Source organism: Kryptolebias marmoratus, linkage group LG2 (genome assembly GCF_001649575.2).
Source record: "Kryptolebias marmoratus isolate JLee-2015 linkage group LG2, ASM164957v2, whole genome shotgun sequence".
Classification (NCBI taxonomy): domain Eukaryota; kingdom Metazoa; phylum Chordata; class Actinopteri; order Cyprinodontiformes; family Rivulidae; genus Kryptolebias; species Kryptolebias marmoratus.
In genome coordinates this window covers 37,675,011-37,686,207 of record NC_051431.1, presented here as the reverse complement: position 1 = coordinate 37,686,207, position 11,197 = coordinate 37,675,011, and the positions used below count along the sequence as shown (strand labels likewise).

General features: G+C 40.6%; 2 protein-coding genes across 5 annotated transcripts in view; both read left to right on the top strand.

The window, feature by feature from the left end:
• galk1 (galactokinase 1) overlaps positions 1-5,215 on the top strand; it is a gene marked incomplete at its 5' end in the record, with an annotated part of 25,509 nt that extends 20,294 nt beyond the window's left edge. Inside the window, 1 exon segment of the mRNA XM_025011022.1 lies at positions 4,836-5,215. Within this exon segment, the coding sequence (XP_024866790.1) occupies positions 4,836-4,910 (75 nt within the window).
• llgl2 (LLGL scribble cell polarity complex component 2) overlaps positions 1-11,197 on the top strand; it is a 116,463-nt gene that overhangs the window by 20,279 nt on the left and 84,987 nt on the right. For 2 of the 4 annotated variants that reach the window (XM_017437882.3, XM_017437881.3), the window contains exon 1: positions 9,792-10,005. The exons of the other annotated variants lie outside the window; for them this stretch is intronic. The gene's annotated coding sequence lies outside the window, so the exon portion shown is untranslated. Of the gene's footprint in view, positions 1-9,791; positions 10,006-11,197 lie in introns of those variants that run through there. 4 annotated transcript variants of the gene reach the window in all.

Below are 11,197 nucleotides of genomic sequence, written 5' to 3'. Positions count from 1 at the left end.
CCAGTATTGATGCTCGTCTTCTGCAGTAAAGTTAGACTCAGGCACTAATCTCCTTGTTAAGCAGCCTTGTTATTAAAAGAAAAACACTTACCGATTAAATGTAACGCCGTCCGGACATTTTCCGTGAAGATTTGTGCAGAAAAATGCAGCCTAAAAACAAGGCATTCCTGTATTGCTGAGCGCAAAAGCGGAGCTGTATTACTATCGTAAGATGGCGACGTTTTTAGCTCATCCAAAGTCACGTGATGTCATGTCTATCCATATAAGTCATTGGTAACCTTCCTTGTCTCCATTTACTTCCTGGATCTCGTGTGGATTACTGAACTGCCCTCTCCCTCCTTAGAGCTGCTGCCAGAGGCCCAGTCGCTGTGTGTTACGATTCCTTTGTTTACAAATAAAGCAGTTTTAACCGCCCACTCTTGTGTTGTGGCTGATTTTCCGGGTCCGCTAACTGGTTCGTGTCAGTATAATCTGGCCAAAATGGACCCGTCACCCACACAGGAGTGGCGATCTAATGTTGAAAACGTTATCACCAAGCTAGAAGCTAGCGTCCAGGAAATGACGTTACTGCTAACTAAGTTGACAGTTTCCTCAGCGCCCTCTAGTGCCCCTCTAGTGCTCTGTCGTCACATCTTTACCGCACCTCGCTCTCTCGAGAGCCCCCCAGAGGCGTTTGGAGGAGAGTCTAGCCAGTGCCGCCCTTTTTTAACCCAGTGTGAGATTCACTTTGAGCTGCAGCCTTCCTTGTTCCTATCCAGTCAAGCCCAGGTTGCTTATGTGATCTCCCTCCTGACTGGCAAGGCTAAGATTTGGGGCACAGCCGAATGGGTACAGGATTCCCCCACTTGCTATGATTACAGGAGCTTCGGTCGGGAATTGATTTGTGTTTTCGACCCTTCCCCACCGTAGAGAAAGGCTGCGAGGGGATTATGGAGGATCAAGCAAGGCAAGAGGCGCATTCACGAATATATTATTGATTTTTATTCTTTATCCTCTAAGAGCGGATGGAACGGCGAGGCACTTTGTGACACCTTTTACCAAGGACTTAATGAAAATATCAAGGATGAGCTCTCGACACGGAATCCACCTAGGGACCTCATCGAACTGGAATCTTTGGCCGCCCGGATCGATCAAAGACTTTGTGAGAGGAGGCTGGAGAGAGCGACAGTGCAGCCCAACAGGGCCCAAGGCGATTTTCCCGGGCGCTCCAACACTTCCCCGGTCTCCGGGCGTTCCTCCTCTCCCCCCTTGGAACCCATGCAGATTGGTCGTTCGAAGTTGTCTCCTACTGAGAGAGAACGAAGGTTCAGGAGTGCCCTTTGCTTCTACTGCGGCAGCGAGTAGCACCTACTCTGTCTGTGCCCAGCTAAAAAGTCAGCCTCTTCTGGTATTAGAAGTACTATGTTTTCTCAAAGGTTCACTACCAAACCGTCCTCTCTAGTAACTATTCAGGCACAGTTTGTTGTTAATGGTCAGCGTTTTCCTCTGTCAGCGTTTCTTGATTCGGGTGCTGACACTGAGTTTTTGGGTGCTGATTTAGCCCATTCTCTCAAGTTAAAAGTTACGTCCTAGCACTAGGAATTCTGAGGTTTAAGCTATTGACGGCCATGTTCTTCAACAGGTCAAGCTCGATACCGAACCCGTCGAACTGATCATTGGAGGCAATCATCATGAATCCACCACCTTCCTAATCATCAATTCACCTAGCATCCCGGTTATCCTTGGCGCTACCGCCCACTCTTGTGTTGTGGCTGATTTTCCGGGTCTGCTAACTGGTTCGTGTCACTCTGTGCAGCTTTTAATAGTCCTATAGATGGATCCTCCAATCTCCCAGCTCCATCATGGTTATCTTTGTCCTCCATGATGTTTCTCTGAATAATGCCGTCCTTACCTGCTCTATGTGATCCGCTTTTGGCAGGTTTACTGTGGTGGCATCATCTTTTTATTTCATAGTAATGGATTTATTGGAGCTGAGTGGAATGTTCAGTGTTCTGGAACAGTATTAGAACACAGATTTGTGTTCTAATACTGTTCCAGAACACTGTTCACAGACCAAGAGAGTTCCTTGGTCTTCAAGGAAGACTTTTTACTTTTTTTGTATTATTTAAAAAGTTTTTTTTTTTTCTGTTTACCTTTATTAATGTGGAGTGTTTTGTGTAGGTCCATTACTTATAATCAAATTGAAAAAAAACATTTAAATTCCAGGTTGTAAGGCAACAATATAGACAGAATACCAACGGGGTGAATACTTTTGCTACCCACTATACTTTCAGATTCATTTTAATGCAACACACACTATTTTGGTATAAAGCATTCAAAGTGATAATTTGGTTTTATTTTTCCAAACAACTTCAGAAATAGTTTTTGAGAGTTTAATGGGAGGAAACATTTTAAAGGTAGTAAACAATTTGGCATGATCCGTGACCCAGATTATGAGAATTAGTTGTTTGTTTCAACATTTGAAAAGGTAAAGGACAAAATCAGCTCCAAGGTACTTTCTGATTTTGTGGTTTTCTCTTTTGAAGGGGACTTTTATTTTGAATATTTCATGAGAAGTGAGTGTACAATCTCTCCACATCACAAGGGGTTAGAAGCTTTTTGTTTTTCATTGTAGTGCCCTAACCAGTTTATCTGGTCCTGCTTTTGAGGTAAACAAGAACTGCTCTGACATTTCCATTGGATAGTAGCTAAAAGTATTTAACTTTATTGAGTTTCAGGGGAGTTCTTCTGTTGACAGATTAAAAATGCAAACGTTCAGGGCTGATGTTTATGTAGACACAGAATCCATGCAAAGGTTGCAGTTGTAATCCAGTTTGTGAACTGGTTTTTTGTTTGTGTACACTTTGGAGAAGTTCTTGTCAGCATACTCTCTCTTTTCCTTCTAGGTCCGAGTTCTTCATTTTAACTTGCGCCATGGCCCAGAAAACTATGAGCTTCGCACATGCTCTGTTCAAGTCTTCACAGCTGACCTCTTTTGTACCTGGAGGGCCTTCCTAGCCCTCCTTTGTGAGCGCATTTTCTACAGTACATCCCAGGGGTCCACTAAGCTCCATCCATGCAGTCTAAGGCAGAACAGGCTAAAACTAGAGTGGGTGCCGAAGCCTGATGACCTCCCTCAGGAACAGTATGACAAGCAGAGCTACCGGGGGCTAACTGTCACTAATACTGAGGCTATAGGCTCAGATGATGTAATCAACATGTCCCAAGGACTCTTTGAAATCACAGATATGCAAGGTTTTGTAGAAGAACTGCTGAAAGTGTCTCTAGCTGAAGGATTCCTGGTTGATCTGGTCACTCCTGATCCCACAGAAATTCTAAACTGCACCTCTCTTCGACTTGTTAAGCGTTGAGCACTGGCTGAAAGTGACTAAATGGAAAAGAATATGACTCGTTGATGACGAATGAAGACTTCTCTATGCTTACAACAGAATAAATGACCCTGTTTCCAAGAATCCACGCTTTTTTGACAAATCTTTTCTGAGCTGAGCTGAGTTTATATGCAACTCCTGACCAGCCAGCTGCTTACCTCAGTTCTGCTTGAAGAGTTTACTATAATAGTGCTTATACTGAAAACATTTTGATAGAATTTTTAAACTAAAGTTGTTCTGAGCAAGATGTTTTTGTCCTCAGTCCAGGTCATTTAAGATGAAGTTGCTAATAGCACGTTTCTGGCTTTAATGTTGGTGTTTTCATAACAGCAATTAAAGGACACGGTTAAAACGGACTTAATGTAGGGTTTATAGAAAAACATAAGTGTCTTGTCAACATAAAAATTGAGTTTAAAGTTTACAGTTTATAGTGTACAGTTTATAAAGACAGTCAATATGCTACGGGCTACTCTTACACAGCTTGTCAACATTTAAGTAAAAATTTGGTCTGTTATCAGTTATGGTTCTCAGATTCTTCTAATTGTCCCCGTGGACAGCAACCTGCCCTTTGATGACTGTGTTCTGAGAGGTTTGGGGGGTGATGTCTGAAGTCATTGCACATTTCTTTGAACATTTTAACCATTAAAACATGAAACCAGTAGACAAATCCATTGGTCCATTTCTGACCTCATCACTTTGAAGAAGACTGACAATTACGACATAATCAGCCAATTTTAAAATAAAACGATCCTTAAATTGACTCCAGCAGTCACTGGTGTAGAAAATGAAAAGTAGAGGCAAAAGGACACAACCTGGAGGAGAACAGGACACAACGTTGTTGGGATTGGGATACAATCCTGAGTAGTTGGGTACTCCACTCCAAGGGGTAGGTGTTGACATATGCTTTGAGATTCTGCTATTTACTTTCACTCTCTGGGTTCTGTTTGTTTAAAAAAAATAGAATTCAGTCCACTAGATTAAAATCAAGGTTGAAATTTTTTTTATAAGATTATCAAATAAAATGTTAGGGTGGATTGTGGTAAATCTGATGCAAAATCCTTTACCAGGAGGAGCTTGGAATGTGTTTTCTTTCCATCAAGATGATAAAAAGTCACCTGCTCTGTACTTCTGTTTGCCTTATTACTGTTTGATGGTAACTTGTCTCTTCTCTTTAGAGATTTGGCAGCTATATTACAGCAAATGTTGTATGGAAGTTGGATTATGTCAGCTGTTAACTCATCAGTCCAGTAAAAATTATTTTTTTCTAAATTGAGATTGTTTAAAGAGCTATTTACTACATTGTTCAGAACCTTTCCACAGAACTCCACTTGGGAAAATCTGAATTATCCCTTGAATGTGCTGTAACTACTCAGTAACATTTTTACATATAAATTTAGTTCTTAGAGATTTATCTTGGTCTCACTTTTGTCTAATGTTTTCATTGTATATGCTTTTGTCCTCCTGCAGGAGCGTTACAGTGGAACTCCAACATTTTATATCACAACTCCTTCAGAGGGAGCACGCACTCTCACTCTCACCTAAGTGTCAGAAACATCTCACCTGCGGGACATCATACATTCCCCTTTTATGAACCAAATGTTTTTTTTCTTTTAAAAGTTTTTTTACTAGAAGGGCTGTGGGTGTGGCTTACTTTTAAAGTAATTCACAAAATTAAAGATGCCAAAATACTAAAATAAAGAAATTGAATCATTTTTGTTCATTTTTTTAAATTTTGTGCAGATGATTCAAAATCTTGTAAAATCTGGAACAATAAGAATCACAAAGGTACTGATTGATTTCATACACTTTTCATTCTTGTGAGCAATAAATCTTGCCTCTAAACCAAACATTGTCTGTTTCTATAGTATTTTTTCTTTATATTTTCTAAATATGAACACAAAAACAATGATTTGTGAGTAAGGAATCTATGTACAGCTGAAACCAGAGATTTACATACACTGTAAAAAGACACCGTCTGACATTAAATCAGACTAAACGTTTTCTGATTTGGGTTAGTTAGAATTCCCCAAATTATTTCTACTTGCTAAATGTTCAAATAATGAGATAATTTTTTATTACTTTCTTTAAAGTCTCAAGTTTACATCTATTATTTCTTAGTACTGTATATAATAGCGTACTCTTTGAACTGTATGACTTGGGTCAAACCCTCTGCAGAATTCCCATCTTAACATGTTTAAGGGCTTTGAGAACCCCCATGATCCTGGGGGCTATGTTGTCTGGGGCATTAGCCCCTGGTAGGGTCTCCCATGGAAACTGGCCTCAGGGCAGCGGTCAGACAAGGAGTGATTCAAAGACCTCAATGAACAAAGATCAGAATCATCAAAATACCTTGCCCAGCAGAGGGAAACCAGGGGCACCCACCTAAAGCCAGGCATGGAGGGGCAAGCTCACCGGAGAGTGCCTGGTTGTTGAGCCTTGACTTCTGGGGCTCGGTCAGGCCAAGATTGAAAGAGGCACATGAGGCCACATCTATGTGGCCCCATCACCTGTGAGGAAGATCATCAAGTTTGGGTGCTGTGTGAGCCAGGAAAGATTCCTAGGCATGCTGACTCCTGGCTGCATCAACTAGATTTAGGGACATGGAATATCACCTTACTGGTAGGTAACCAGCTGGAGCTTTATCTGTGAGGTTGAGCGATACCCACTAGATATAATTGAGTTCACTTCTGCACACAGCTTGGGCTCTGGAACCCAACTCCTGGAGAGCGGCTGGACTTTTTCCTACTCTGAAGTTTCGTAGGGAAAGAGCTATAGTGAGGAAATATTAGGTTCCCACTTCCTACCTGATCTAAATGGAAGCAGGGATCACAGGACCTAACTGTGGGACCTGTTAGGTTCCCATCTTTGGCTGTTTTAAATGAAAGCTCATATCACAGGACATCACAATGGGACCTGCTGAGGTCCCTCTTCTTGCCTGGTCTAAATGAAACCAGGTATCACAGGAACTCAATGTGGGACTTGTTGAGGTCCTACCTCCTGCCTGGTATCACTGGAATCAAGTATGACAGGACATCACTGTGGGATCTGGTTGCTTCCTGTCTCTTGCTTGGTTTAAATGGACCCAGGTATCATTGTACCTCACTGTGGGACCTGTTGGGTTCTCATCTCCTGCCTGCAATAAATGGAAGCAGGTATCACAGGAACTTTATGGAGTCCAGTTAAGAACATCTTTACTGTCTTTGCTTTTATCAGCTTTATTTTTGTTTAAGAAGAATGTTAACAAAATGATTTTAATATTATTTTGCAGTCTTTAAAAATCTGGAAATTGATTTGAGTTCTTTATATGTCTGAATATGTATGGGAAAAGAAAACAAATATGGAGAAACATTAGTGTTTCCATACTTCAATACCTATTGCATTTTCTAATAAAAATAATTTAAAAAATAACAAAAGTTGCTGAAACAAGCAGGGTATTTGTGACAGTTACTTTATACTGTATAAAACATGAACATTATCATCATGATGTCCATATTGGGTTATGTACCATCAAGGTTTCCAACAAACTGAATTAGAGAACAGATTTTTGTGTGTGTGTGTGTGTGTATGTGTGTAATGTCATTAAAGAAATGCAAAATCTTTTAAATGTTCAACAGACATGTGTATGAACACTTAAATTAATTAAAACCTAGATTTACTTGTATGAGTGTATGTCCACCCACCTTAGAAGGTACCAAGTTTTGGCCTAAAGGATGTGTTGCCCAGTCTCATACGATTTAGTGAGATGTGTTAGTGCTCAAAGACTTGATGATGACGACGACGACTCCTCTCAGCTACTACCATATTAAACTAATTCTATATTTGTAAGATTACCTGTATTATAGTCTTTTTTGTATTGGCTAAGGTCAGTTAACTGTGGCAACCATCTTGAATGGGGTTGAGTCCCGAGAGTAATCAGTTGTAGATGTACAGCTAGTGGTTCAAAAGATATTTGCTAACATACAAACAGGGTTGGCTCCAACAGTTGATGTAAAAATTTTGTGTAATGTGTAATGCTTAGAGTATGTGTTGAGGATGATCCTTAGTATCTACCGCCCAAGATTTTAGCTAAATATCTGTAAAATTGGCTGCGGAAAAACAGTGGTGGCCATCTTGAATTGGGTTGACTCAGAAAGTTACAAAGTTGTGGACCATTGATTACTTTGAGCGTTTCAGAACTATACCATTAACTGTTGGCATCAACCAAGTTCGTTTGCTAGCAAAATATTTCATGAATCACTAAATGGATTTTATTGAAACTCATCAACTAACCATTGGATGTACATCTGCAACTGATTAACGTTTGTGGTCACCTCAGTTCAACATGGCCACTACAGCCTACTGACCTTTAGAAACCCCAAAATTAATCTTGCAGATACTGAGCTAACATTTGGTGTGGTAGTGGCTGAGACTGATTCACAACACAAACCCCAAGTGCTACTTTTGCACAACGTGTTTTAAACTTCAACATTAAATGTTTACATCAACCCTCTTAGCAAAATATCTCATGAAACACTGGAGAAATTCAAATAAAACTTTCAGTAAGTAATCATCAGATGTACTGTACATCTACAACTGATTAACTTTTGGAGTCAGTCTAATTTATGTTCTCACATTGTAACGAAGTTTATAAAACATTTTTCCAGACAGGAATTGTAGAACTAACAAGTTGGACTTTCATTCCACATCCCTGAACACTGTTATTTTAGTCTGGATAAAAGTAACTAAAAAAAAAAATGGTCCTTCAATTTTTATACCTAAAGTAGATAAACCTCCAAAAATACAAATATAAACATGAAAGCTACCTTAATGAACCCAACTAAACAAAACAAACTTGACAAGGCGAGGCTTGGCAGAACTCAAACTCACAACGACACAAAAAAGTTTAAGGATTTTATTGCCAGGAAGCTGGAAGCAGGCTCAAAGTCTCTGATCGTCTCACTCACGTGATCGGCTAGTGACGGGACCGGAACTGGTAAGTCCACTCCAACTTGGTTTAGTGTTGCAGACCGGCTGGTCTAAAAGGGGCTGAGACGAGAGGGAAAATCCAAATCCAGGCGTGAGGTCGTTACCGGTAGGTCAGAGGTCCAAAGCCAAAACCAGACAGGGAGAATCCAAAGGGCGAGGTCCAGATAAGCGAAGCAAGGTCGGCAACGAGAGATCAGAGTCCAAAGAAGTATCAGGCAGGGAGCAGACAAGAGACGGTGGTCATGGAACAGGCAAGGGTTGAGATCAGGCATGAACGAGAGTAGTACGCTGGACATTTACTTGCAACAAGGCTTTCAATAATCTGGCACTGTGATCTGGGAGCTGTGGGTCTTTATAGTGACAGGAACAGGTGAAGCAGATGAAGGTGATTGTGTGGGCATGGCAACATGGGCGTGGCTTGGACTGTGGGACTGTGGAAAATTAAGTGGCTGTGGCAAGAGGCGTGGCAGGAACAGATGGAGCTGTGACAAAACTTGTTTAACATGCACTGAAAAAGAACTGAACTACCCCACTCAGTCTGCTTTTCTGTTACAATTATTTTTTGTGTGTTTATTCTAAAAAAAAAATGCTGATTGACAATAACATTTTTTTTAGAAATGTTATTGGCTAAGTCTTGATTATAACAAATTTAAGTCTTAAATCATTTTCAAATTTTTAAGTACTGTTGTTTGAAAAAACTTATAAACAAATAATATCTTACCTGTTGTAGATAGCTTTTTGAATTATCTCAGTTTGAAGAAATATTTTTATTCTGACTGGACTAATGAACTAGTTTGATTTCGGATTTCCTGGTTTTTTCAAACAACTTTAAACTTTGATGTTTTATTGCATCTCATGTAATGTCTCATGTATACTATTTTATATACCCCAATGTCATTTTCACATTACACAGTTTGTTTACAAAGAGTTAGCAAGGTTATTTACATGAACACTATTCTATAAACCTTTACACCAATATCAGTTTCTTATTACACTTTTCTTCCAGCAGAAATACAATGAAATTCTTGCAGGAACTGCCCACAAGTTGAACTAGATGTGCTAGCTATCTGCTGCTAATTGCACTGAAAAATAACCATAAAGCCAATTAAATCAAACTCTAGCTTATGGTTTGTCACTGATATTGGACTTGAAATGTGTTTGTTCAAACTGAGGGTGTTCAACAAGCTATCTATAACAGGTCATATATTATTTCTTATATTACTGGCCAATAGTCTACTTTATGAATTAAAAAAAGAAAGCAACTTAGGAGCAGACTACAGTGGAAAAAACTTATTGATTAAGTTCTTGTAAGAAAAAAAGGGTCCACGTATGGGTTTTCTCTGTTAGAATTATAAATCAAGACTTTTTTTTTCAAATGAACCTTTGTAATCTGGCAGGTTGTGGATGGTGTAATCTTGGAGCCTCAGAGATGCACTTGAACGCACCATGTGGGCGGAGTTAGTGAAGTTTAGCTGAGCAGGAAACACCGAAGCGGCAGCAGCAGGGCTGCAGATTCTGCTGGAGCTTAAAGCCACACAAAGTACTGGACTTTCCGGCCCCAGCATACCGGGACCAGTCCGTGGACACCTCTTCTTTCACTTTATCTGAGGAGAGAGCTCCGAAACGGCCGAAAGCCCGGGTCCCGAGCGGAGGAACGGCCGTTTAAAAGCAGGTGGGTCGGGGTTCGGTTGTTGGGAGGAGGGCCGCAGGTTTCCACAGGTGTTTGCTGCTTGTTGTTGACGGCCATCTGCTGTCTCTGCTCTGTGTCTGAGTGACTGCAGGTAGAGCTGGCCTCAAGCTTCATCTCTGTTTGCTGGAAGGCCTACCGGTGGCAGAAAGACTAGTTTTAGTTTCTTCCATCTGGTTTAATTTTAAACTCCATGATGTTTCTCTTGGATAGAGTACTTTGAGCAACGTTTTATAAAGTCAGATTTTTTTTTTGTTTTCTGTAAACAAGCTGTTGTGTTTGAATTAAATCTGATTGCGCTAATTAACTTCTGTCCTTTGGGTCCAAACATTAAGAAAGAGTTTATATTTAACTTTAATCCAGGGAGCTAAGCAACACTAACTGTTTACAAGGTGAGAGGTACTTCCAGCTAGTGTTGCACAAATACGGAAATGTCTACTTTCTGCAAGGTGTGTCTCCCCGGCAGGTGTGTCATTGAGTGAACTGTTTGGAAGAGTGGGAGTCAGGAAGAACCCTGGAAACCCTCTAATAACAAACTACATTCACCCAAGAGCTGCACTCATGTTGCTTTGATTCCTAACAGCTCTTACTGTCCTCAGATGAAGTTTGTCTGAATTAAGAAAATTAAGAAAACAGACGGGATCTTTCAAATGTTGGACTCTGTGATCTGTCCCGGATCCAGAGGACTCCCAGTTCTTCCAGTTCCACCTGCCCCTCCAGACAAAGAGCCTTTGTTATGAGTAGACTCAGTGCTGCTCCACCTGAAATCTATGGAGGCTGGGGTAAAGGGCTGTCAGCTGCTTTCTCAGGCCTTTCTGATCCGTCTGAGCTGTCCTGCTCCTTCACAGGACCAGGAGGCCCCACGGTTCAGAACCATCAGCTGCTAATGGGACTCCTGTTTGGGTGCCTCAGTGTGGCGTGCACTGTCAGGCAGGAACAGAGTGGTTCTGGGGTTTATTGTGTGAATGCTTTTAAGCATTCACACCATTGTTTTCCTGTTTCTCTTTATTATCTATTATTGTGTGAATGCTTTTAAGCATTCACACCATTGTTTTCCTGTTTCTCTTTCTTATCTATTATTCTTCTTTCACTATTCCGTACGTTTTTCGGCATCTAACTCGTTCCGCAATTTTTCAGCTATTTCAACCATTCATATATCAAAACGTTCAGCTCATTA